The following is a 26,997-nucleotide window of genomic DNA, read 5'->3' on the forward strand; positions in this document are numbered from 1 at the left end:
AGTTACTGGGCGAGAGATGGTGAACACCCTGGGCAGGTCGTTAGTCATTCGCAGAGACAAACAAAACAAACAACAATGCATGCACACCCTCACACCTAACGACAGATTAGAGGAACCTTTTAACCTAACAAACCTAACCTGTTTTTGGACTCTGGGAGGAAGCAGGAGTACCCTGACAGAATCCATGCCAGAACAGGGAAAGCATTCAAACTCTAGACTAAGATTTGAAGCCAGGACATTTTTACTGCAAGGTAACGCCGCCATGTTTAATAATATCTCATGTTTCATGAGATAATACCTGTTTCTAATATTAAACATTAAGGAAACTGTATAATACATGGTTAACTACAAGGATATGCATAAGGAAACCTTCCTGGATGTCATTTCTAAGCATATTCTCTTTGGTTTCTTCTCAGTACAAAGGCTGTAAATAAATAATGAAAGTACATATCCCAACATTTCCTGCTAACTGCCATTTTGTGACATTCTCACAACCCCATCTTGATTTCTGGGATTTTTTTAGCTCATTGCTAAAAACAAGTAGTCTGCTTAACAATTTAAGTTATTTTTTCCCCCTATTTAATATATACATACAACACTTTATGTTGTGGGAAAATATATTTTTATTTCACAGAATAAAGAGTGATATTGATGAACACCATTATTCTTTAAATCCCACAGCTTTGAATGTAAAAAAATAACTGTGCAACAAGATATTTTTTTATATTTTGAAAATAACAATATAAAAGATACTGCATTCAACTTGATTTATGAGTAAACAAAAATGCCTTATATAAAAAAAACATGTTATTTTGCTGAATAATGAAAGGTTGGGAAGTCATTTACAAAGCAGCATCGATGCTGAGGCTATTTTCTCTAAAAACCCCAAAATATAAGCTAATAGAAACCGACACAGCTGATTCAATCAGGCGACACTTTCCTTGACTTCCTGAACAGCTGGCTCAGCCGTCGGCGGGTTGTGATTTTCTCTGAAGACTGCGTCTGTGTGCTTCACAGATAAAACATTCATTAGTTTGACAGCATGCGCTGGAAATACCGAGCAAAAGAAAAAATAAAAATAAAAACTTGAGATGAAAATATAAATAAGCCAAAGCAGAACTTCTGTTTTAATATCTGCATCATTGTGGATGGATTTCCTCACAGCATTTCATGAATAATAGCCCTCGATTTAAAAGTTTCAGTGATTTAATGTCTCACCTCCTACTGTCTGACACAGCAGACGCCACTCTTCTCAAAGACCCAAGTTTTAGCCTCTGGATTATATTTTTCTTGTTCGGTTCTTCTTTTATGGATTCCTGTAATGGTACCAAAAGCTTGAGTTACAGCACAGCAGAAAAATGATATACTTTGCAAGCAGAGTCTAGCTGCATTTGTCTTCAGTAGCTGCTTATGCAAATATCTCACCATCGGCAAGACGTCTTCCTCCTCTATCTCTCGTAGATCACTCGTACTCTGTCGCTTCACTCTGGAGCTTAAGTTAAATTTTCCTGCACCAAACACAAACCCTGATTTAACCAGCAGTTCATTCCCAGACAACCTTTACAACAATATTCCCACTGAAGCGAAAGATGCCTTACTTAGATGCATCTTTGAGAAAGTTGTGTCCGAGGCTGATCTCTGTCGGAAATGGCGAGTTTTTTGCTGCTGAGGTTCGCTGGGAGTTTCCTGTGCGTTGTCAAGCCGGGGGTGGTCCTTCTGAGCATCCGCTGCATCATGCTGAAAAACAACAACAGGCTTTAAGAAAATAAAGTTGTAGCTTGCTATGTTAAGTACAGAACTGAATAAATGCATGTCATGGATTCAAGACTGTCATATGAATTCCTGGGAAGCCTCACCTTTTGCTCTTCATGTTTCTGTTGAGTATCTCTCTCTGCCTGCATTGCTTGGTTTTGCATTTGATGTTTGGCATACAGCTCCATCTTTTGACAGACCCATTCCAAGTAGCACAGACCAGGACTGAGTTCCTTTCCCTCAAAAACACCAGAGCTCTGCACAAATAAATCCGCAAGAAAAATAAGCGTATAAATATAACTATAGATCTTGTGAAAGCTGACTGTATACAAATACAGTCAGTATACATATAGATGGGTGAAAAATACCTTTAGAAAATGATGCACTTAGACGATTTATGTAGTAAATCATTTATATATTTGCTGACCAGTTATAAGATAAACTTGCTGTGGAGGATAATTTCAAAATCTGATGGATCTATTTCAGATTTTTTTTATTACTAAAACGGTTTGGCTTTTACACTTAGTACTAATTTGTATACATAAGTCTAAGAAAGCTTTCAGTAGAAAAGACAAAGAACAAGCGGTGAGCAAAACTGACAAAACAACACACCACAGAACGAGAATTTGGAGGAACATAATTCAAATCTATTGTAAAATCAAAATCAAATCAAATTTTATTTGTATAGCACATTTCAGCAGCAGGGCATTTCAAAGTGCTTTACACATTGTAGCTTCTGTCTTTCTATAAAAGGTGGATGTGGTCAAGTTTTGCTCTGTATTTTTCTTTCCAATTGAAAGCACTGCTGGCTTAGACATTCAGAGTTAAACTGTGCTACTCAGACTTAGCCATTTAGAGGCCAATTGTAATATTTACTATTTAAACTCTTCTGATTTTTTTCTCTATAATGGTTCCCTGACTAAGTGGTTCTGTGCTGTTGCTGTTTTTGTTTGCTTACTGTCTTTGCAAACCACTGATTCAGCCTCATTCAAGAGAAGGGATTGGACTAAGTTGTTGATCAACTACCTGTGGCAATGCCTGGGTTTTGTTAGATAGCTAACCTCTTACCAAATGGCATTAAATGATTAAGTGAATCTGACAGCAGTGTGAATATAAATCATTCTGAAGGGAACAGCATCTAATTGGAGCCTGAATCTACTGACATAAAAATTAATCTGCAGGATTTCAAGTGGCTTTATATTTATAAAGCACTTTGGTTTTACTGAACAGTCTTACTGCTTTTATAGTTACGAGTCTCATTCACAGAACCATACACATAAGCATACATACACACACCAATACAAAGACAGATAAGTATCATGGAGTTAAGTACCTCGACTAAAAACTCATCAACAGATATCGAGGAGGAATCTGGAATAAAATCTATAATTTCCCTTCTTCAAAACAAGTCACTGTTGCAGATGATTATATAATAGGACATGAATTGGACCAGTTTGCCTAGAAAGTGAGTTCGCACTATCTCCTAAATGAAATTAAAATGACTTGGACAACATCTAATAAACCATAATGAACTTGTCAGTTTGTTTGTATTTACTTCTGTTTTATCTGTCAGGACAGGTTTTATTTGCTTGTATGATGTACAAAGGACCATTTTACATAACCAGTGAATGCAGACATTCATATTGGTTTCCAGACTCTGTTTTTCATAGGCTGTCAGCAACAAGTTTTCGCAGTTAGGTCGGTTATTGGTTCACACTGTGTTCCTCAAAAAAACCTCAAACATGTCTGTTTTACTCTGACTGTGTCATACACACACATAACATCCACAACGTTTCTGAGTTTACTGACATGACTTCACCTGAAGAGCATAAAAGACAGAACTACCCTTTGTAATCTTCCTGCTTTTCATGCTGAGCAATTATTTTAGCCAGGCAGCAACAATAGAAGAGAAACCTCTGCAAGCACACACCCAACGACTGAAATATTAACATATAAATAAATTAAAAGTAGTTTCAGCACAACTTCCTGATGTTGCCTGATGTCAACTCTTAATCAAATTCCAATTCAAAGTTGATTTTCTCTGGCTGCTGGTTCAGACAAGCCCAACAAACTCTTCAGGTTCCTTCGCCTTGTTTTCATTACGCGCACATCTGCTCCCACCCAGTTAGACAGGTTTTGCGTCCATTCCACCGTCACAGATTGTGAAGGTTGTGAACATGAATGAGGTCCTGCATTGGTAATAACATGCTTGCCTTACGTTTAGGAGTGACTTTGTGAAAAGGTGTTGCAATCGTTTCAACTGAAGACTTTCCCGTAACATTCTCAAGCTTGAGCAATGCAAGACCGTACACGAGGCTGATTCACAGATGAGTGTGTAATCCCGAAACTACACCACAAACAAATGTAAGAGGTTGTGTTTAACTGTGACACAATCTGCCCTGCATTATAACTAAACTCTGAGGGATTACGACAGTTTGAATCATGAGTTTGAAAGAATCGTACCTGTGAGATCTGCTCGACAGAGCCAAATAAAATTGGTTTTCTCTCCATTTCTGATATTTGCCCAGTGGGGACAGGTGGGTCGAACCTCCTCCTCAAATTAAAACTCGCAGACCTTATACACCTTTTCAACTCAGATGTGTGTTGTTTGGGCAGGGAAGACGTTTTAGGCTGTTGGCTGAGCACCTCATAAACTTGCTTCCACCTCTTGGAGTCAGTCCTTTGTAGTTGTGGTTCTCCTTTTAGGTTCAAGGTTGTGGGGGCCTCTTCTGCTCTGCTGAGATGCAGGTTTGGCGAGGAAGGCGACGACGAAGATGAAGTAGACAAGAGAGCAGGTGGCTGAGGCCTTGAAGCAGGAGCGAAATTGTCACTTTGTGGGAGGAATAAATCCATCTCAGTGTTGTCTGCTGACAAAGAACCAGCTGTGGCAGGGTTTGGTGTTTCACAGCTGGCCGACTCCACTCCAGAGTCCACAGATTCTGAGCGTGGGTTTACTGCGATGTTGGAGACAGGTGCATGAGGCCCATCAGCGTTATCCCGACGCCACTGGGACTCCGGACGAGTTCTCTCCTCATACACATAAGCCTCCATAAGGTTACTAAAGCTCCTGTATAAATTCATCTCTGAAAAGGTTCCAGCTTTGTCCCTCAAGTCGTTGCTGAATGCAAAAGGAAAGTGAGCAGGGCTCACAGTGAGGAAATCTGCACAGGTGAGGGCGGTGATGTAGGGTTAAAAAAATTCCCTGTGACCTACCTCTGTTGTTTCACCACGCCTCTTAACATCGCTGCATGTAGATACCTGCTACTACCCGTCACTAGAAATAAGGAAGGAAATTCAGGTGTTTCTATAATTGAACACTAATTTATCCCTTCAACTGTAAGAATGCGACATGAACAAGCCTCAACCCGTTTGCAGGGCTCTGGGAAGTTTTTGTACTTATGGAAGCCTATAAGAAGGAATGTTAACATCAAACAGAAAGCATAACCAGGAGATCTGTTGCTTATCTGTACCTCAAAAGCTAGACAGCATTACAGACTCCTAAAAACATTTCTCAGGGCGATACATTGTTGTCGCATGCAAAGGGAAAGAAAACGCTCAAACTATTTTGTCAAATCTACAAAGTAAACAAAGCAGGATTTATCAGAAACTGTAGGAATGTGCTGAACTGACCCTCCTGTCCACTGACATGACTGGCATTCCTCAGGTTTGTTAGGTCTTCTGGTCCGACGCACAGACTCATTCATATTCTGTTGAAGCAAACAAAAAGAAAGATTTTTATTGTTAAATGGAGGAAACGAGTTTCTGTTGGTGAGGGACATATTTGTAAGCTATTTTAACTCATAAAAGTATTCCGACCACTTGAACTTTTGCACACATTATCATTTAACAAACCACAAACTTTAATTTATTCTCGGTGGGTCTTGTGTGAAAGACAAACACAAAATACCACATACAGTATTTTCCGGACGATAGAGAGCGCCTCACTATAAGCCACACCCACAAAGTTTTTTTTTTTTTTTTTTTTTAACTGTAAATGTACATGTACAATGTACAAAGCCACACCAGGCTATAAGCCGCTGTTATCTCCGCCGCTCTCGGTTTTCCACAAGGATGCAGCAGAACTTCTTCGTGTTGTTTCCATTATGAGGAGGTATGAGTTTGAAAACATTTCTCCGACATGCCTGCTGCTAGCATGTGCTTGTTCTAAATTAAAATGAGTACTTTCTTCTTTGATTTCCAATGATTCACTTCCTGCTAGAGAGCCCCCTGGTGGTTGAAGAAAAATCCACAGAAAAGCCGCACCGGGGTATAAACTGCGTGGTTCAAAGGGTGGGAATAAAGTTGCGGCTAATAGTCCAAAAAATACGGTAATTGTGAAGTAACAGGAAAAGGATACTTGGTTTTTCAAGTTTTTTGTAAACACACAATATTCTGGAAAGAGAGGCTTGTCTTTTGTCCGGCCGCCTTTAAAACTGATTACCGTGAAGTGAAATCCAGTGTAACCAATTCTGTTTGCTAATATACTCCTTTTGTGTTTTATTTAAGTTCAATAAAAAATCTAACAGTTTTATGAAGGTATTTGAGGTTCGACAGTATTATTGTAAATACTTAGTTTAAAGAACAAAGCAAGCAGGGATACGGTTGTAGAGAAGAGCAAAGAAGGAATGGTTCATAAAACAATAAGAACAACTGTAAACATACAAAGGCATGGCTTTTTTTCCAAAACCGACATGCTGGACAAGAAGAATTACAATCTGAGAAGCAGTCAAGATGGCAATTGTAACATTTTTATTTGGTCTAAAACACTATTTAGTGCATAAGCCAGATTCATCCATTCAAACACCAACAACTGGGAATTTGCTCAAAAACAAAAAGTTTTAATTTTTACTTTTTTATTTTTAACTATATCACTAAAAGTTATGTATATAAAAAATACTAATATGATTCTCAATTCTTGAGGCAGATGGAATTTTTTCTTATTTGCTGTTTTAAGCCAAAATCCACCAGGGGTCGTAGTTGAGCAATTTTCAGACATTTCTTTCCAAACTGGTTTCCTGTTTGTGATGTTGTCCGTTTAAAGTCTTCATAAAAAATATAAAATTGTATAATTTGAAAACTGAAAGGAGGCCTTGTTCTAGAACTATTTGCTAATACATCTTAATACATCCCGAAGAATAAGAAACTAACAACCTTATTTTTAGTGGAACTCGATAAAATGTGCATTAAAATGACTTCGACTGAGGGTTTGTCGCGTTCCCGAAATACTAAATAATCCCTATTTGCTTCATTTAAATTTGTTTTGTTCCGTTCTTGTAGCTCACGTCAGTTGGTTCTGTCACCCACAGCTCCATCCGTGTGTTTGGGTTTAAATTCCTCTGTAGCAACCAGTAAACGGCGTAGAAAGGCTGGGATCCAAACACCTGTTGCTCCAACATGTCTGAATATGCCCGTGAAGTCAAATCTTTGCTTTCACCGGGTCCCTGCTACATCCCGGGGTGAGTAAATGTCCCCTTACAAATAAAATCCGACTGTAGGAATATGATTTGGCGCTCCACTATCAAAACTTCATCAAAACAACGCGCAGTAATCGGACTGAAGGCAGTTAATTTGAAATGAAAGGTTTATCCGGATAGCTTTTTTTTTTTTTTTTAGGAGTTAATTGTTTTTTATCTCAATAATTTGCACACAAAAAAATAAATAAAAAATAAAATTAAATAAATAAATAAATAAATCACTGGTAAGCATTTAACAAATAGGCCACAACAAATGTATTCTTAGTACATTGACTTTTATCTCATTTGGTGTTGGGAATGATCCTACAGCCTTGTCAAGTTCAGCTCAGTCCCTTCATTGATGAGATGTCAAAGTACAAATGTTTCGGGTGTCTCCACCGACTGAGTTCTGGTTTAGATTATTTCAGGGTAGTTCAAAAATTTACCCTGAATCCTCATCTAAATTTCCTTGGGGGGTCTGGCACGTACAGGACTTTGTCTGAAGGCGTTCACAGTTGATACATTTTAGTTGTGAAAATCACGTCTTCTGCCTTGATTTACTTACTCTTCAGAGCAATTTGTGCATTTTAGGAGGGATTCTCCTTTTGCTGGAGCGATAACAACAGTTGGTCTTCTGCTAAGTTCTGAATCAAAAGGGAATCTGAATCTCAATTGCTTGTTAAATAACCTGTTTGTCCAAAGTCGTGCTTTGACGGTTGCCCCAACTGACCTGTCAGAACCTATAGTGCAAAACACCTGAAGGGATATAAGGTTTAATTCCCTGACAGAAAGGTGCCATAAATTGTTTGCTTGTTTATTTGTGTTATTAATTAGGTACACAGGACACTGCCCTGGACTCAGGTTCAGCATGGGCAAACCTTACGGGATGCTCACAGCCGAACTGCTGTCTCAGAGGACATGGCACCCAGAGTCGGACATAACTCATCTGTCAGAAAACATTCCTGATGACGTGTTTCGGAAGTCAATACCAGGATACACAGGTACTGAATAAGTTGGCCAATTCACCCTGCGCAATGTAATAATGATATTGGTTGTTTAAATGCACAAACGACAAAATGTGTTTCTCTTGTTCTTGCAATAAGTTTCTGAGTTGTGAACAGTAACGTGAGACCAAAGTGGACATCTCTAAACTGCTTAATTATTCAGGAGAGGCGACAAGTGAAGTGAAACAGTGATACAGCAGAGGGGATTAAAAAGGTCACACGCAGGTGGTTAACAAAACCTGCTAACGGAAGTGAATCACTATGATAAAGCAACAGAAAATATGTCTGCAGCATCTAAAAGTCCTTCAGTTTCTCAGATGAGTTGAATCAAATTCAGTATATTGTCTTTTTTTATTTCAAAAGTTCTGATTTTAAATCAAAACAACATAGAAAGTATTATATTTGAATTTAATTGAATTGAAAAATACTTTATTTATTCCAAAGGGGAAATTAGATGTTGTCATAATGCATATCATCCAGGTATTTCTGAAGAGTCATTATGGATGGTGATGCTGTGCATCTCCTTGCAGTGAAGCTGAAGAGGCCTCTGACTGAAGACTGTTTCTGTATGAAAATCTCATGACTGTCATACAGAAACATAAATAAATAAACATGAAAGTGAAACAAAGAGGAATTTAAAAAAATTAAGCAACAATTATATTAAGTTTATACTGTTGAAAATTATAAACAAATATTAATTTATGTATAGTAAAATAACCTGGGAAATTTTTCATTTGCTGGATGTAGTATTTGGCACATAAATTTCTTTATCAAGCTACTTATTTATTTCTATGTTTATTGCCAGTTATGTCATAGTTAGTAAGAACTACTCCTCATTTGCTTTTTGCCGCTCCCCTTAAATTCCTGTCTGGTTAGACAGCCAGGATGTTGAAGTTGGGGATGTGATTAACGGAGGAGACGGCTTGACCTTCTGTATCCATGACGCCTTCTTTTTTAACCCCTCTAGGATTTAGATTCATAGTTCAGGTATTAATTGAGCTCATGAGATGCTGATCATCTGCTCCAAGTTGTAAAGCCGGTACCTTGTTGCCATGGTTATGCATCAAAACAATATTCCTGACACTGCATGCTGCCCTCTGCTGACAAGCTTTCTTTATGCACTTCATGTAGGGTGATCATCTCTTGCACCGATACAGTATTTCATGCAAAATGAGCCTCTATACCAAGTATTCAGTATAAAGACTATGCAAGATATGACATTACTATTCAGGAAGCTCTCTTTTTGTTGAAAATAAAGTGTTTTATCGGAGGTTATTCACATTTTTCTTAGAAATATATTTTAGTAGTTGCAGAAAACCATAATAATAGAAATGAATGCATATATATTGGAAATATGTAACTCTATGAAATGAATATAAGTAATTTTCACTTTTTGAATTAAATTACTGAAATAAGATAATGTACTAGGGCTGCACCGTGGTGGAGTAGCACCGCTGACTTGCAGCAAGAAGGTTGTGGGTTTTAATCCCAGCTTGGAGTCTTTCTGCAAGGAGTTTGCATGTTCTCAGTATTCAACAATATTTCACAGTAGGATTGGTGTAAAATTCGACTGCCATCGGAGTCCATACGCACAAAGTCCTAATCTTACCAAAACTTCTGTTAACATAGTTGAAAACTGAACCCTTAATGTTGATGTTTTGCTAGGTTTCATTCCAAGAAGTCGGAACTACTACGGCTGCAACTACAACGTGACCTGTAAGAAAGCACAGAGTGAAGTTTATCTGGCAGATCAGGTGAAGCGCCAGCAACGATCAAAGCGTCTTCCTAGCATCAACACCTATGGCAGTGAACACCTTGAAGTAAATTCATTATCTCTCTTACACACAAATCTTTAGCTTCACCTCTCTCTTCTTGTTTCACAATAATGTTGGCGAGAAAAAAAAAAGCTAATTCATTTAACCCACAATGTCTTTGTTTGTGTTGGACTGGACTGTCTGCTGCTCCAGCAACTGCCTGATTGCACCATGGATCTACCTCACTTGCTCTCTGGTGTCTGTTTTAGTTATAGCAAGCTCCCTGCAAATTGAATCATTTTTATACCTTTTGCAGATCTGCACTGGTACCGAATTGCATCCATATTGGACATTTCCCTTTGGTGATAATTGCATTTGAAAAGGGTTATTATTGGTGTGATCTTTTTAGTTTGTTAGTTAATCCCAGCACTACTCTTGGATTTAGTGGTTTGCAAGATTTTTGCAAAACCTTTTTAGATTTTTGTTACCATTTTTTCAGAAAGTGTAACTTCAGGGTGTAACATTATGACGACCCATCTAATACAGCACTAGTAGTCTGCCTTTTGGTGCCAAAAAGGCTCACAACAATCAAAGCATAGACTCCACCAGACCCCTGAAGGTGTGCTGTGGTACCTGGCACAAAGAAATCAGTACATCTGAAAAGTCCTGTAAGTTGATAATTTTCCTGTGATTTTCATCCAGAGAGCCAAATCTCCGGTGACAGCAGCGTTGGACAAGGTGTTTGTCTACCAGTCCTTACAGCCTTTCATTCCTCCAGGAAATCCTTACCAAATGGAAGATGATAACCCCAAGAAGTACTTCATCCCAGGTACAGAAGACAGAAGAATCTGTCTGTAATTATTCAGACGAGAACCTCTTCACAATCTTAGAGTTTGATTGTTTTCTTTCTTTCTTTTTTATGGCTGATGAAAATTCTTTAAATTCTAGGCTAATTTTTACACACACACGCACACACGCACACACACACACACACACACACGCATATATATATATATATATATATATATATATATATATATATATATATATATATATATATATATATATATACACACACACACACACACGCGCACACACACACACACACATAAATTTAGAACTGGAAACTTTATGTAAATAAGGTCACTTCTATTTCTGTTAATATTAATCTAAAGTTTTAAAGTTTCACAACAGGTTGTTGATATGGGCCATGTCGGCAGTTACCCTGGGCAGCATTAGAAAGGGCCGTCGACCAGATAAACATGAAACACAACATATCATTTGTGCCCTAGAGAAGTTTTGTGATGCATTTGTTGAGTAGGCCTGCCATTCTTCCTGCTGAGGATGGGGAGCCTATTTTACTTGCTTTGTGTTAGATTAGATTTATCCCATTCCAGGATAATATCAGACAATATTATTTTAATTAGAGGACAGGAGTTTGACAAGGATGCCATGTATATAAGTACTGTCCCTGGTTTTTCTCTGGAAAATGTACCGAAGTTGTGCAATATTCTGGACATTTCCTTTGGGGTGGGCTTCAGACATGCTCAATAGGGGTTCACTGGACAAAAGATAAAGAGCCATTCTCCTCTTACATACAGAGTGATGTCTTTTCACAGGGTTTACAGGACATGTGCCATTTGCCCACAACTTCTATGGCAAAGGATTTTCCATCACCACCAATCAGGCACTAAAAGAGTACGGGAAACATCAGAGACGCTTGAAGGCAGACGAAAGAGATCCAACACACCTGCCCACGTTCTATTCATCCAAAAAAGGCGTGATCCCAGGATTCACGGGGCATATACCAGGTCTGTGCTGCAAAACTGTAAGACCTTCTAGATCATTGTCTTAAGGTTAACTTTAAGACCTTGATGTAGAAGCCAACGCAACTTTACTGGTGAGCTTAAAGCGTGACGCATGTTTCTGCAAAAACCCCCACAGGATACAAGTTTATGGTGGGGGGTACGGTCGGCCGGCTCTCTGAGGTCGCATATGGAAAGACCTTCAGTAAAATTACCGATCCATGAAAGCCTCCTGCTTCCCCTCCATAGAGCACAACAATTCTCTACCACGAGCAACCTCCTAGACAAATAAAACTGATTGCAGTTTAAAGTGTTTTAGGTCTTTATTGAGAGACTGATTGTCACAGGGCATTAGAGGGAGCAACCATGAAATAACAAAAACACTGAAGATGTGAAAAAAAGTTTCACATTAAAATCCTCCATTTTCCAAATGTTAAAAAGAAAAAAAAACAAACGCATTTTTCTTCCCTTCATAAAATTTATGAGTAGTCTGTTAAAACATACCTGGCGCACATGTGATGCACGACTCAGCCACCAGGGGGCTTACTGTAGCGCAGCAAAACAACAACAACAACAAAAAAACAGAAAATTTCCAAAACTAAATGTACAACTAAGCTGTAGATCACTGAAGGATAAGAGCACCTACTGCATGTTTCTTAGTTCATGCACCTACAGTGAGTTCATGCTGGGAATATAACAGGAAAGGAAACTGGTTAGAATAAAAGTTGCTGGGTTTGATATTTTTGGCACAGACACGAATATTTTAGTTTGTTTGTTTTACCTACTTTAGAAATAAAAACCTAATCTGTGTGGTGGTTTGTGGAAATACAAGCAAATACAAAGAAAATATATATAAGCACCAAATCCTGATTATCCAGATTGCACCTTATTGAACCTTATTCATTTTGACATTAAGAAAATTGTTTGTATTTGCTATTATTTATTTTATCAAACTGTGGTCAGAAACTTCTCAGAAAAAAAGGAGAAAATACTCATGTGTGTTTCATCATTTTCTGTGATTCAGAGAGCTCAGATTGGTCTATTGAATGTAACTTTAAAAAATTGCACAATTAAAATTTCATCAATTTTACACTGACATTTTTTTTAAACATCCCAACTTTTAAACTGAAAAACAATTAGAAAAACATCCTTAACCTTACAAATAATAATATTTTCATAAAATCCCTAATGGAAACACATGTTGGTATTCCTGCTGGAGAACATTTAGTCGTCTCCCATTACTGTGCTCTTGTGCTTTTTTTGGTGCAGTGTTTTTGTTGCAGAATAAAAAGTTTAATCGGACTTTGTAGAAGTTGTTCTGCACTTAACACTTTGTGTCATTAGAGTAAGTAGTCACATAGGTATGATTTAGTTTTCGGCACCCACGCCAGTCTGAGGTGGTCCCAGCTTTATGGATCTAATGGACTGAGCCAAAAGTCCAATCTGAGATCTGTCCAGCTGCAGCCACTGAGATGGTCGCCTGTGCATTTGGAGAAGAAAAGCATAGAAGGAAGTTAATCAGAGGGGAAAAAATGACAGAAGCTACTGAAAAACAAAATACAGTTGAAAATTAATTAAAATTAAAATTAAGGCTGGGCAATATTGCTTAAAAATAAAATCTCTGACCAAATCCAATTTTCAAATTTAATTGCTCTTTTCCCCTCCATTTCTTTTCCTTAAAAGAAATTACGAAGGAGGACACAAAATATTTTCAAAAACGGTCTTGCATTTGACTTGAATTCAACATCCGAATAAATAGAAGCTGTGAAACACACTTGTCAAGCAAGAAGGTAAACTTCGGTTAGGCTGACGTCACTCTGAACTATTGAAACCCATTTCAGCATTGTTTAAAAAAAAAAAAAAAAAAATCACATTTTCCAAAAATGAAATCCTGAAAAACAGAAAATTTGATTCATAAAATGGATTTATTGCCCAGCCTTATTTAAAAATATAGTTTTTCGTTTGTTACTTCTCATTACCTTCGTTTTTGTGCTTCAGTGTGAGGCTGGGACCTTTTCTCAGCTCTGCTAGAAACACCAGCTGCTCCAAACAGCTTGGCCCACCGCAGGCCGCTCTGACAGGGACTGTCTTCCTGGACGGAAGCTGTTGCGTTTTGGCTTCTGCGGTCTTTTTCCACTTCTCTCTCGCTCTCCCTACCGTCCGCATTGGTTTGAAACAAAGTAGTACTTCTATGATCTAGGCTGACGTTCACGGCTTTTGCTACACTTTGCACAAAATCGGGCTTGTTTGACAAAGAAGCCGAAAGCGGATTCCTGTTGTTCTGCGTGGCCCCATAATCCTGCTTGCAGCAGCTTGAACTCTGAGACCGTAGAAACTCCTGCTCTCTCCGGTGCGATTGACTGTTTCGCCTGCCGTTTTCCGACTTTCTGTTGGCTTGCAGCTTTGGCCAACTGGTCACAAGCAGGGCGGAGCACGGCTGAGGCGGGAGAGCGTCGCGCTCCTCCGGACACAGCTGTCTTTGACTTAACAGTCTTGGCTCCAGGAGAAGATTCAGGTCAAAGGGCAGCACTGAGAGCGGCTGAAGGAGAAGAAGCAGCTCCTGGAAGAGAGGCTGACAGCGACTCAGTGACGTGAACAGGAACCCCCAGGTGTGGTAGTACGCAGTAATGACATCTGTAAGAAAAAAAAAACAAACCCCACAGACATTCCAATGGCTCTGAAAGAAGTTTAAAGTAAGAGTCAGAGTTTTGTGTCTGGTCTTGCTTTACTTCTAAACACCCAAATTTACAAGGATTGTCAACCAGATGCCACACATTTATCTGCAGTAGTCAACATCCTACAATTATGTTTAGGTTTTTTGTAAAGCTCAAGATTGATTTGTGCTTAATCTGAAAGTATCTTGCGAAAGTATTTCAATCACTCCTTTATTATCTTTTTTTTTTTGCATTTATGTTTCGCAGTAGAGATTCTAAACTTTGTGGCATATGTGACCTCAGGACAGCATCTCTGCCTGAGCAGAGACTGACCAAATGACTGACATCTGCTTACTGGTGTGGCCCATGGTGAAAATAGAAGAGCTGATTCTGTAGACTGGTAAGCTTGGACAGACAAAAAAAAAAAAGCTTGTTCATCGATACGAGTTTAGGATAACAACGCCTGTTACGTTACGATGCTGTCCCAGTTCATTGGCTCACCTTTTTGACTCTGCAGGTGACTAAGCCAGAACTCCAAAGCTCTCAAGCTGCAAGACAAGAAATAAGCCCAGAAAGTACAGGTTGTATTTCAACTTTTCATATGGTTCAGCAGAAAGGAAGCGACTTCAGGTCTTACTTGAGAAGGCCCATGAGGAAGGCTCTCAGTCTCATACAGTGGCTGGTGAACTCGGAGCACCGCTTTATTTTGGAAACGAGGCTGTGGAGGACCTTGGTGGACGGACCTACAGCAGAGATAACAATATCTGTGAATTTATCCCTCAAGCATCTACAAGTATCCGGCCAGTCGAAGCACTGGGAAGCAAAACTGCAAATACCCATTGTTGTGGAGATCTCCACCACACTCCAGGAGTGATTGCGGCGCTGCCCAATGATGAAATCCAGCTTGTGGTCCCTCAGCCCGTCCTCTAAAATGTTCTGAATTGCAGGACACAAGTGTTCTAGGACAAGGCCGGCTATGGTGGGACTGTAGGAGCTGTTACCCAGACGCATCTGTACCGCCAGAAAACACAACAAAAAAAGAAGGGACACAGACTGTGCTGTAATGTGTGTCCTGCTGCTGACACAAGTTATTTGACTCTTGTGCTGAATTATTGGTGTCATGCTTTCTCTTGGGACGTGTTGTTCTTGGTGCTTAGTTCTGCTGACTCACCTTTTCTTCTGGGTCTCTGCTACTTCCAAAATGAGCCATGATCAGATCCACTGCACTGCTCACAGCTCTCAGCAAACCTGGACACAGCGTACAAGAAACACAAATCTAGACTTCTTTACAGTTTGCTATTTCTGGTAGCAGTTTTATTAAAACTGCTTAAAGTATTTTTTCCATTCGTTTCTAAAAGCCAGTACTGGTTGCTGGGATAAAACCGACAAGGTTCTGACACAAATCTTTTAAATATTTTCCGATTAGTGATTAAAACATATAAGAAACATTTGAGTGCTATCATTTTTTAGGCAACTACAACTTAATTTTAGAAGAAAAACAAAAGATTTTGGTGCTTTTTTTTCTTCCCTTCTACCTTCATTTCTTCATAAATTTCGTTTGAGGAATCTGCAAAAACAGTAAGAAGACGATCGATAGACAAACAGATGGATGATGGACAAACAAATAAATGGACGTAACATTTAAACAGTGAATCGCTGTCACTTTCAATCAGCGAAAATTGAGGTTTGAAAATGTCAGCATTCCCTTTTCACTCCTTTGTTCTTTTCCATATTTATCTAGAAGTGGAAAATACTTAACCGATGCATAGGAGCCCCGCATTTAAACATGACAAACTACCTTTATGGTTCAATAATGTTCTTAATCGTTTTAAATGTGAACTCTATCTGAACACAGAAGAGTCGGTTTTCCATTTCAGCAGCGTTGCTCTTTTCTGTGCTTTGCTCTGCCTCTCGTCTTTCATCTATTGCAGAGTAGCCCATGCAAATGTCACGGTAAATTCTTTATGCGTGTTGAAGCTGCCTGCAGCTCTTTCTCTTTGCCGCTGCTGCAGATGCCTCCGACTACGAATAAATGCTGTGGAAGAATCCGATGTATCTGATTAACTTTGCATTAAGTGGCGCTTGTGGTGGCACTGGGGCAAAAATGATTAGGTACGATTTAAATATTTATCACTGCTCCATCAGTTTTTGTCTCATCTTGGAGTTTGCAGTCTCTCTCTCTGTTTTTTTTTTTTTTTTTCACACACACACACACTCAGGCTGGGGAGCAGAGAGCTCAACCAATCCTGAGCAGGGATGGTTAAAAATAGGTCATGTTTGAGAGGAAGCCCCTTCAGGGTATTGAAGGCACTGCTGCAGCACGCTGAGGTTTTATGCTTTTTTTAGCAGCTTATCCCTGGCAAGATGATACCAACATTGGGCAAATTTTGTTGCAACCAATAGCTCATTTTCATGTCTTCCAGATTCAAATTTAGCAATAGTCCATAACACTTCGTTGATGCTTGCACCTTTCCTCTGCAGATGACTGATAGACATCGACTCGTATGATGTATCCGGCGAGAGGCAGAACTCTGCGGGCGGCCTGCGGTTCAGGATCAGAGACTGGCTGTGCTGACTCTTAGCTGGCTTTGGGCCGAGCCTCTCTGGCTCATCTTTTTGCTTGGGATGCAGGTCTGAGGGGAGGAAAGTGCTTAAAGAAGAGAGGCGAGCTGCAGCAATGAGGGGCTGATGCTGCTGGAGCGTCAGCTGTGGTTGTGAGGTCTGGGGAGGCAAAAGGGACGCTCGCAGGCTCGAGTCAGGTTTTCCAGGTGTTATGTGGGAGGGTTTTGAATGGAAAGCTGTTTTTTTGGGATCCTCGTTAGTATTTTTGGATCCAGAAGTAACATGATTTGGCTCTGGCTGCAGGGTGATCCGGTCCTGACAGACGGGAATCCTAACAACGTTGGGTTGATTGTTTGTTGTGGCAGAGTTTAAGCTTGAGCTTTCCTGAGACTCGGCCATTGGTTTAAGATTAGCCTCTCGTGATGCTCTTTGGGACTTTGGACTCCACATGTGTCTGCGGCCGAAACATTTTGGACTCGGAGTGCAGGTGGAGCAGGTGTCAGAGCTGGACGCTGCCTCCAAGAATATTGGGCAGAGGCTCTCCACTGGAGACGGCTGGAGTTCGGACAAACACCGGCTTCTTTTCTCCTTGGACTTGAGTCCGTTCGGGGAGTTAGCAGGCTTGCTGCTCTTTTGGTTTAGGTACTGGTCAAGCAGGCCTCCTAGGAGTGGAGGCTGACACTGTGGCTTTTCTGTGGGGAGCAGAACAAACGGCTGGATAGGCAAAGATGTCGGCCTTCGTGGCTTACTGCAGCGTCCCATTTCCTCGTCGCAAACACCTGACAGAAATTAGACGTTATCATCAGCTAAACACAGTATTTTAAATTTGGATTCTTTATTTGTTTCTCCCTCAAAAAGAAGAAAGATATCAAACTTTCTCTCCTTACCCGTGTCGGTGGCGTCTACATCATTGTAATCCCGCTCCTGAATCACAGATGGCTGGGTGGATTCAGCTCCTGTTTCTTGGCACTTGCTGCTATGTGGGCTACGCTGGCTGCCGCACAGCGAACAAGGCATGTGGGAGAAGCTCTGGGTGCCCTGCAAATGTTGCTTCCTGCAGGGGGCAGTGGAGGTGGTGGCAACCTGGTGGTCGCTTGCCTTAAAAAAAGAATATGTATTTATTCACTAAGCAAAGTTTTTGTCATAACTTAGCAATTTACCTGCTGTAAAAAAATTTCTCATTTTTACCTTATACTTGTAACGTGTTAATTTTCAACATGTTTTCCACAACGAATCCTGTTTTTCATCAGTTTGCCTTTCTATAATAATTATTTTTCTTAAAAATATTTTTGTAGCAAGTGTTCACTGTCAAGGTTACCGTTTTTGCTTTAGATGATGCATTGCCCAGCGACTGCAGATTTCTAAACGCAAAACTGCATCTAATGTGTTGTTTTGTTAGTGCAATAAATGTTCTTAATTTGATTTTATTTACTTGCAGTTTAACAGTTTGCCGAGTTATAATCTTCTAGAAATGAATATTTATTAAGTATTTGCTAAGTTTCACATTGCGAATCTGACATGAATGAAGTATGTTTTGATGTTGATCTGTGCTTCACTGTGAAATTTCTAATCTAAATATCTTTTTACACACCAACCTCCATGTTTTCCTTGGGTGGTCCTTCCTTTTTAGAGTCAAGAGGGGCCAGAATGGTGCCGCTTCTGTCAGGCCCTTCGAGACAGCTGGTGAGGCTAGACCAGGCGGGGCTTGGCGACTGGGATGAGAGGTCACAGGTCACCAGCTTGTAGTACTTCTGGTTTGTCCCCATGGCCAGCGTGTCCTGACTTCGTATGCATGCAACCAAATCTGCAACCTCCAGCACAGAGAGACCGGGAGCCGCCGGCTCCTGGGAGTAAAGGTTGCAGTTTGAATCTAGGCCGGACGGTGTCGGCTCAGCTTCTTCTCTCTGGGTCTGTTGAGGAACAGGCTGGAGATTGAGGAACACAGACCCCTCAGACGACCGACAGGGGTCGACAGCAGGGCTGCTGAGATCCTGAGGCGTGGCAGGATTGTTGCTTTTGTTGTAGATGGTACAGAAGTTAACCAGGACACCGTCTGAGCTGTTGCAGGAAGAGTCACTCGCGTCTTCTGTGTGAACGTTGGACAGCAGCTCCGGGGAACATTTGTGCTCCTTGAAAATGTTCTCTCGCAGTCTGTCTGAGTCCTGCTCCAAACAAGACAGAAGAGCGATGCCAGATCTGCTCACAGCACAACCCGGGCATCCTGACTGCAGCGAGTCCATCTGGTTAGACAGCCAGTGTTGGTTCCTTCCCATCCCCAGCATAAATCCTTCATTCATCCATTCGCTGTCCAAGTCCTCATGGAGCAGTGCGTCGCTACCACCGTTGCTCAGCGACCAGTTGGAGTTTCCGTGCAACACGAAAGAGGAATCCTCGCGGTACCTGTGGAGGTTGTCTCCATCGCTGTCTTCGTCCTCCTCGTCCTCATCCAGATCTGGGTTGGGAAGGAACGAGTTGTGTGAGCGCTGGGTGGTTGCAGCTCTGCAGCTTTCCTCCTTGCTGTTGGAGCCCGTCTCTTCTGGCGACGAGTTGGAATCGTACCTGCCGCTGCTGTCGCTGGTCCCTTCTTCCTCCACCCGATCCTCACGGAGACTGCTGTAGCTGCTGGAAAAGGGCCTCCGTCCCCCCGTGAAGCAGTGTTCTAGAGTGAGCGTGTCCTGCTCCGGGAGGGACACCGCCCGGGTCAGACCCGACGAGCACAGCCGGCTGGGCCTCTTGGCGGAGCTGCACAGGGCCTGGACCGGAAGCTGCCAGGTGGGAAGCTGCACCACCGGGAAGTGGCACGCTAGCAAGGCGTGACCCGGGAGAGTGGACGCTCCGATCATGCTGTCTCCATGTTCCTAAAACTATCCTGCAGAAGTAAAACACATAAGGGTTTCGATTTGGGGGAAAAAAATGCTGAGGTTATGCACATTTTTAAGCCAAACGAGTTATCTTTAAATAGCTTGTACAGGTTGTTTGCATCTCGATGAGAACAAAAACAAAAGCTTTGGATCAGCTGTTTAAATTTTCATTTGTGATTGAGGTCAGAAGGAAAATTATCCTTGTGAAGCTGCTTGGGTTGTTTTTTTTTTTTCATCCCAAACCTCAGATCTGGGACAAGATCTATACTTTTGGGATTTATTCAGATGTCAAAGTACCTGATTAAAAAAAAGAAGAAGAAAGCAGGCTGAAAAAAAACAAAGTGAGAGATGAACACTAAGCAGAACTACAGGATGCTGCTATCGCAGTCTGCACCACCAGACCTCAAACTCCCTCTGTGATGTGTGCCTCTGGGCCTCAGCCGAGTGTTGCGCTCCATAATTCAGTCGACCACTAACAAACCCCTCCTTTCTTTCCCTCTCCGTTCGGACCAACCACAATCACACAGAGTTAGTCAGCTGCTCTGTAACTAGGGCAGCTGCACTGCAGAGATGCTCCACCGACACTGCCGACAAGTAAATGCACCTTCACATCTGCTCGGCTCTTTACGAAGTAAAAAAAACAACAACAACAAAAAAAAAAAACAGTTCTTTACCAGGTTCAAGAGTTGATTAAATATAAAATCAAAAACACAACAGATTACACACTGTCATTGTTAATTAAAGAAAAATGGACCCAAATTAGCTAAAATGCCTTGCAGCTCCCAGAGGGATTCAGCAGGAATGTGATGCTGATAATCAAATGCGTGAGGAAAAAAAGATTTATGTTTGCAAGGTTGTGTCTAATTCTAGAGACTAAATATTAACAATATTATAGACAAAAAAAAACTTAAGTTATGTGCAAATTCTAGTATTTTTAAAAACTAAAACAAAAAAATCCCCATAAATAACATAATTAGAAAGTAACATCTTTTAAGCATAAGATACTTTTACAAGTAATTTATAACTTATGAAATTTTTACTTACAGTAGATAATGTGTATTTATGCTAGAACAGGATAGAGTACTTCCAGCGCCAATTTATTGTTTACTGCACTTGTTTACTGAAGTAAAAAGTCTTATGCTGAAAAACTACTATTACAAATACTTTTTCTTTTACTCAATTAAATGTAACTGGCTACTACCAACCTCTGCTTCATTTTAAGGTAATCTACATTTGCTCATACATGTTTGTTATATGAAAATGGATGGACTTATTGCATCCCTGCTGATTTGCAGTAGAGTTTGATTCAATTAGAAAGAAGTAGGCCAGCCACCGAGGAGGACTGCAGAATTTCTGGGTCCAAGTGGATCAGTCCCGCCTTCATCGGGTTGGAGCACAGAGATGGCTGCGATTAACTGGACTCCGGATGTCTGTCGCTTCATGCCAGCCATTTACGACGGACTGGAGTCACAGTTAAATGGAAGCAGAGGCCGAAGCCCACTGTGATCATAATGTGGTTCGTTATCTCTGATTTCAGCCTCTAATGAGACAATATCACCCCATTTCAAAATGGTTTGCATTTACTGTGTGATATTGAAGAGGATAAGGGTGGACTTTAGAGCAATTATTTGTCTGAAGAGACATTTGCCTGACATGTAGTGGAAAGTAACTTCTACGCTACTTTGTAAAAATGTTTCTTGAACATTTTGTCATATTATAATCACAAATGATAGTGTTAAGAGTTTGACGGTAAGCTCCCCAGGCTGAAGTCTTTTGCAGCATCTAAAAGATTTTTCCTCCAGGATTTTCCATAAGTATAAATAATTTTCCTGTGAAAATGAAGAAAATCATTTCCACAGTATGATGCTGCCGCCACCATGTTTCAGTGTGGGAATGGTGACATCATGTTCCTTGTTCTTCATAAAACTTTGTTTACTAATATTCGCTAATATTAGAAATGTGAATTGTTTCCCATGAATTTTACTAAAAGATATCCAAAAGAAGTTATCTGGATATGTAGACCACACTTTTTAGATTTCTAACTGTATTTTTATTTATGTTTACTTTATTTACTATATTTATGTCTTGTATCTGTAAATTTTCACAACCATGTTTTATTTCTCTTTTACTGAACATCAAAGCATGTCAGCTTTCAGAATTACGTTTAAAAGTCGCTTACAGAAGTTCATAATTAAGAGGAAGTGTGCATTTTTAATCAATTTTCTCCACCAAAACATTAAAACAATTACACTACCAAAATGTCTAAATTAAGAAGTGGTGATTGAAAAACATAGCACACTTAATGACTCTTAATTTGGAGTGCTTTAGTCACAACATTCCTCAGTGATCTCTTTGGCATTGTGATTGTTCAGGAAATATCCACTTTTCCTTAAAACAGTTTTGGAATTATAAAGGTTTACTTGGATTTTTAATGCCCAGCTCACTCTAAAATGTCCTGCCTGAGTTGCAAGGCCATTTTAGCCAGGTTTGACATCTAGACCTTAATTATTTTCATTATACAGCTTTGTTTAACCTTTTTCTAGCACATTTAGCTTGTTTTCTGAAATAGAACGGTCTGGGAGGTTAGCAGCTGCCTTATTGTTCTTCACTTGGAAACAACCTTTATTTTTAAAACTGGAAAATTCTGTGCACTGGAAAATTTTCTCACTCCTGCAGACCAGCTGCTTCTCTAATACCTGATGTAATTTCCTATAAGAACTGTCTTAATATACAACAAAATGCTTCAAATGGCTAATTGTAATAGTAACTTCCACTTGCTGTTGATCACATACATATGATGAGTAGCTTTGAGATAGATTGTAAGAGCTAAGACACACAATTCATTTAAATGCACCAAGGATGAACTTCCTCTTACTATTTTTTCTTGAGTTTTAATAAAATATGGCACTCTGCAAACATGTCATGAGGCATTGATCATAAAATATATATTCCTCTGTTATCCTGCCCTGATTTGAAAAGCCAACACTTAAAATAAGTTGTGTTTGTTTTTCACTAGGATTTTGTAAGTAGGGCAACATGATAGATAAGAGAGTCTGTGCAGACATGCATAACCAAAGCACCCATGGCAGCAGCACCATTTCCGAAGCAGCTCGGGTGCACAGCAATTTATTAGCATTAGAAAACAAAATGATTTTGACAAGAAGAAGCAGACTGCAGCACTTATGCACCAATGCATTAACAAAAAAAAAAAAAAAAACCTACTTGAAAACAGCCGTCAGTCACAGTAGATGAGCGCCTTCCAATTGCAGATTCCTCATGAAAACATTTCACAAGCTTGTTTCTCTTCCAGGTTCACACAAAACTGTATAGTTTCTTAATAATAATAAAGCTAAAAAAAATAGAGCATCCACTTTTAAAATCTATCCATGCTAACTGTGTTGGAGACCCTCATGAAACCGGTCCGGGATGTAGATGCGGACACACACGATCATCATCGGCCCCCACGCCGCCACATCAGCACCGCTCAGGCTGCCGGAGATGCTACGTCACGAGGTCTTCAGCCAATTAGAAGAGAGAAGAAAGACTGCTACTAAAAGTAACCAGGACACAAGGAAGGGTAAATGGCAACACGTTCTTTATATGAATAGAATAGAATAGAATAGAATAGAATAGAATAGAATAGAATAGAATAGAGCAACCGCGTCGTTCAAAGCGTCAATTAACCATCAGCATAAAATTTTGTAGCATTTACGCACCACTGCTTAATATTTTGACTATGTGAAGCAGAAAAACAATTAAGTTTTAAAAACCTGAAATATGTCAATAGAAATATATATTAAAAAAATCAATAAATGGGGGATGAAGGACGGACGGACAGACAGTTAAATGGGAAACGTGTAAAACCTCCCGGTCCAGTGTGTTCCACCACTCATTTTTTTATGACCTATGTCGCCCTCTAGTGGTAAAGGAAGAAAAAGGAAATCCTTTTTCTTTCTTTGTTTCATCAGAATAGTTCAAGAGCTTCTAGAAAGCTCAGGGTTTTCTGCTTTACTTGCAGGGTTCAGTTTGATTTGGTGTAAAGCAGCTGAGAAAGACGCAGTCCAAACCGCTTGCTGGTTGAAAAGTATAATCGAGCAGAAGAAAACCTGATCTTGTGAAATTTCTTTAAACGGTGTGTTCAAACCATTCAATCATAGGGAGACATTTAATAGTTGGTGGTGGGAGACAGAAAACCTCTGGTTAAAACATAACATCACTGTTGGACATTGTTTGCGCAGTTTTACTCATTTTAAATAATATTTCTGCCTGTATTCAACATTTTTGTTTTTCTGCACAGTTTTTATGTTTCACAAATTGCAATTAGACTGTTATATTTTTTAATGCACATTATATTTACATGCACATTATGATTTTTTGTTTATTTTCAAAAATGATCCTTCGGTTAAAAGTGCGCTGTTTCTGACAAATGCACAGTATTTTTATGTTGTAATCCTCTAAAATATATTATTCTTAATCTTGTTTTTTAGATGTAGTTTTCTGATGTTTTTGTTTTATTCTATTCTACTCTATTATAAAGTTCATACTTGGTTGCCCAGAAAGGAGTTCCCTAACGTAATCTGTAAAACGCTTATCATGAAACGTGTAGGGATGGATTCGTATCAAAGAATAATTTGCTTGCTCCTTTTATTTTAAAACTGGCAAGAAATGTGGGGAGTATTTTAATTTGCTGTAACACTGAAAAAAAAATGTACAAGCTCTTGAAAAAGGCAGAGTGTATTTGAATATTTACAATGTTTACAAAATATACAAATAAATACATCAGAGGAACAACATGTGCCAATAAAGTCAGAGCTCACAGACTGAGGGTGAACGTTTGTATTTTCTTATCAAACATACATTCAGATTACACAACCAGCCCAGCGATGAGGCTGATGGTGGCAAAGGTTCCTCCATAAAGGCTCTTATTTGAAATAAAAACAAAACAATCACAAAAAAACTTCCTTCACGTCTTTTAGTTTGACCATATCGACAGAGGAGGGATTTCACACAGGCGGCTCCATTTGCTTCAGAGTTGTGTTTGTGGGTCTGCTGTGCAGATGGAGTGTCAGAAGGAACAAATGTTTCTCCTGCAAAAGATAAGCAGAAGCGTTAATTGCAACTTGAACTCTGACTTGGACTCTTATCGCGCCACGCAAAACTCATGTGGACACGTCGTGAAACCCTCACAGAAATGTGATCACATTCAGATGTGTAAGTCACATTAAGGATTCCTTCTTTCTCCTTTAAATGTCATATTTGCTTCCATAAATAGCTAAAAACGGAATGGCTACACGCATACATTCACTATCATTGGGTGCTGTAAAAGTGGTGACTAAAAATCATTCAAGTAGAGGATTATTGAGCTTCACAATTCGGTTTTACCTGCAGTGGTTTGTGCCACACTCTGAAGGATCTCTGCAGCTGGCTCCGACAGGTTTCAGACTGTTCCAGCGCCACAGCAGCGATCGCTTCGTCCTCTGGATCAGACTGTCCCAGTTGTCAGGAACAGGTACTGAGTTGACCTGCAAAAGTAAATATTTGACCGTTTAGAAGCTCTTTTATTCCGTTTTTTTTTATTTTTTAAATCCAATACAAGAAATATTCATTAACTTTAAAAATCATAACAGGCATCTCAACCCACCTGTGTGAGACATATAAGGGACAGAAAAACAGAAATGATGATGATTTTCTCCTGAAGCGTAGTCATGCTGTTTGCAGATGAAGCTTGTGGAAGATGCTGCTTTCCAGGCTTCCTTTGCCGTCTCCCGTTCCTTGTATTAAATGCTTTAATTGGGTTGGGGAGGAGTCAACCTCTAAGTAATTCCTTCAATACATGTGTTACCGTAAAGGTGGACGTTTGGCAGAAGCGGTGGCCTGAGTCAGAGTCAGTGATCCTCAGGCACTTATCAGTTTTATAATGACAACCAAAGTCAAAGTTTATCTGGAGGCATCCAAAGTACACTTTAATCTGGTAATGTAGGACAAGTCCACGTCAGAGGTAATATGAACCTTAAAGGGGCTGCACGGCTTCTGCTAAGTAGATTTTATGAAAAATGTCCAGAAATGTATGAGTAGAAGTTTGTTTTTTCAGATAATATCGAGCTACTAGAGCTTAGCTTAGCATGTAAAAAGGAAGAATGACAAAACAGCTGATCTACTGTTACTCGGAGCACATAGTTTTCAATATGCTTGAACTGATTCTCTTCTTGTAGTTTTAAATTGCTCTTGACGGACCATAGATCTTATAACAACCTCTTAACCTGCACTGCAGGTGTACCGGACTCTTAAGCATTTCTATGAGCTCAAACTCTGATGCTCAGCAGTCTGTACTGAATGCTAGTTAGTGCATGTCTAAAATGTTATTATATCATGTTGATAATGTAATCTTCAAAAGTACCCATGATCCATGGTTATTTAACTTTAAATTTTACACTTTTCATGTGAATTTGTGTTTTCTTTCTATAGTTTATGTTCAAAACTGTGAGTGTGAGGATATATTTTTGCTACATAGTGATGGTTTGTCATTCTTGGGTATGAATAGAATGTCGCATAAATAATAACAAAACACATTTTTTTATTATTGGTTTTCCAAAGTCTGTTTTTGACTGGCCCCTCATGACGACCCTGGTGAAAACAGAGCTCTGCTCTGACTCGGTCAGGAGAAACACACACACACACAAAAAAATCCAAAACCAATGAGAGGTTTTCTGCACCGACTCAAAAAGTTCAGTTTGTCGAGGTTTGGGCAGAGATTTTAAAATTTACGTTTTACTTTTATTATGAAGTACTGCTACTGCTGAGTAAAATTCCTGGATGCTCCACCCACTGTGAGTAACTTCACTGAATGAAGAACAGGGTCTTAGCCCACAGTTCACCAGACACACACCTGTAGTTCTTGGTACGGTTTCATAAGTCATAGACTGAAAGAAATTGATCTGGGAAAACATGTATTTTCACAGATTTTATTTTGTAATTATGTTGTCTATATGAATTGCTTTCATTGTGATCTTTAAAATACCAACATTTTCACATAACTTTATATTCTGGTCAGTCTGATGATGTATTTTTTTAAATATTACTTGATTGATGTTATGATCAGTAACCGTGTGCCTTTTCACTCTGACCTGAGTAACTTCTTGGATGGCAACTCCT

The 26,997-nt window shown here is 39.7% G+C and overlaps 4 protein-coding genes across 5 annotated transcripts; 1 reads left to right on the plus strand and 3 right to left on the minus strand.

Moving 5' to 3' along the window:
- Positions 1-599: 599 nt before the first annotated feature.
- On the minus strand, positions 600-4,918 carry LOC106903270 (uncharacterized). 2 transcript variants are annotated; one of them, XM_014966956.2, is made up of 6 exons: positions 4,399-4,918; positions 1,857-2,009; positions 1,599-1,737; positions 1,426-1,508; positions 1,219-1,316; positions 600-1,009 (listed from the first exon to the last, which is right to left on the minus strand). In XM_014966956.2, the coding sequence occupies exons 1-6, from the start codon at positions 4,831-4,833 to the stop codon at positions 922-924; spliced, it is 996 nt and encodes a 331-aa protein (XP_014822442.2). In that variant the 5' UTR covers positions 4,834-4,918; the 3' UTR covers positions 600-921. The 2 variants fall into 2 exon arrangements, with proteins under 2 accessions (XP_014822442.2, XP_014822441.2); XM_014966955.2 differs by having other exon boundaries at positions 4,216-4,918.
- A 1,721-nt stretch (positions 4,919-6,639) lies between these two features.
- On the plus strand, positions 6,640-12,078 carry cimip2b (ciliary microtubule inner protein 2B). Its single transcript, XM_014966959.2, has 6 exons — positions 6,640-7,208; positions 8,040-8,206; positions 9,875-10,029; positions 10,666-10,792; positions 11,583-11,774; positions 11,908-12,078. Exons 1-6 carry the CDS (start codon positions 7,147-7,149, stop codon positions 11,991-11,993), a joined length of 789 nt encoding a protein of 262 aa, XP_014822445.1. The 5' UTR covers positions 6,640-7,146; the 3' UTR covers positions 11,994-12,078.
- A 147-nt stretch (positions 12,079-12,225) lies between these two features.
- Positions 12,226-19,853, minus strand: LOC106903276 (AP-4 complex accessory subunit RUSC2). The gene is made up of 8 exons (XM_088010989.1): positions 18,580-19,853; positions 17,872-18,082; positions 16,891-17,763; positions 15,594-15,670; positions 15,060-15,433; positions 14,924-14,970; positions 13,748-14,402; positions 12,226-13,248 (listed from the first exon to the last, which is right to left on the minus strand). Exons 1-8 carry the CDS (start codon positions 19,825-19,827, stop codon positions 13,137-13,139), a joined length of 3,597 nt encoding a protein of 1,198 aa, XP_087867115.1. The 5' UTR covers positions 19,828-19,853; the 3' UTR covers positions 12,226-13,136.
- Positions 19,854-24,563: 4,710 nt separating this feature from the next.
- Positions 24,564-25,841, minus strand: LOC106903275 (liver-expressed antimicrobial peptide 2). The gene is made up of 3 exons (XM_014966965.2): positions 25,487-25,841; positions 25,228-25,367; positions 24,564-24,932 (listed from the first exon to the last, which is right to left on the minus strand). Exons 1-3 carry the CDS (start codon positions 25,550-25,552, stop codon positions 24,911-24,913), a joined length of 228 nt encoding a protein of 75 aa, XP_014822451.1. The 5' UTR covers positions 25,553-25,841; the 3' UTR covers positions 24,564-24,910.
- Positions 25,842-26,997: the final 1,156 nt, after the last annotated feature.

The sequence above is a fragment of the Poecilia mexicana genome, unplaced genomic scaffold (assembly GCF_051168715.1).
Source record: "Poecilia mexicana isolate PSO_F unplaced genomic scaffold, ASM5116871v1 scaffold_12, whole genome shotgun sequence".
NCBI lineage: Eukaryota > Metazoa > Chordata > Actinopteri > Cyprinodontiformes > Poeciliidae > Poecilia > Poecilia mexicana.

Coding starts and splice junctions, on each gene's coding strand:
- LOC106903276 (XM_088010989.1), bottom strand. CDS start 19,827: ATGATCGGAGCGTCCACTCTCCCGGGTCACGCCTTGCTAGCGTGCCAC. Junction 15,671..16,890: donor CAGTCATCTGCAGAGGAAAG/GTGCAAGCATCA, acceptor CGCTGTGTCCAG/GTTTGCTGAGAGCTGTGAGC. Junction 14,971..15,059: donor TTCCTCATGGGCCTTCTCAA/GTAAGACCTGAA, acceptor CTTGTCTTGCAG/CTTGAGAGCTTTGGAGTTCT.
- LOC106903270 (XM_014966955.2), bottom strand. CDS start 4,833: ATGAATTTATACAGGAGCTTTAGTAACCTTATGGAGGCTTATGTGTAT. Junction 1,738..1,856: donor AGAAACATGAAGAGCAAAAG/GTGAGGCTTCCC, acceptor GTTGTTTTTCAG/CATGATGCAGCGGATGCTCA. Junction 1,317..1,425: donor AGGAAGACGTCTTGCCGATG/GTGAGATATTTG, acceptor GTACCATTACAG/GAATCCATAAAAGAAGAACC.
- cimip2b (XM_014966959.2), top strand. CDS start 7,147: ATGTCTGAATATGCCCGTGAAGTCAAATCTTTGCTTTCACCGGGTCCC. Junction 10,793..11,582: donor CAAGAAGTACTTCATCCCAG/GTACAGAAGACA, acceptor GTCTTTTCACAG/GGTTTACAGGACATGTGCCA. Junction 11,775..11,907: donor ATTCACGGGGCATATACCAG/GTCTGTGCTGCA, acceptor AAACCCCCACAG/GATACAAGTTTATGGTGGGG.
- LOC106903275 (XM_014966965.2), bottom strand. CDS start 25,552: ATGACTACGCTTCAGGAGAAAATCATCATCATTTCTGTTTTTCTGTCC. Junction 25,368..25,486: donor CCCTTATATGTCTCACACAG/GTGGGTTGAGAT, acceptor TTACTTTTGCAG/GTCAACTCAGTACCTGTTCC. Junction 24,933..25,227: donor TGTGGCACAAACCACTGCAG/GTAAAACCGAAT, acceptor TATCTTTTGCAG/GAGAAACATTTGTTCCTTCT.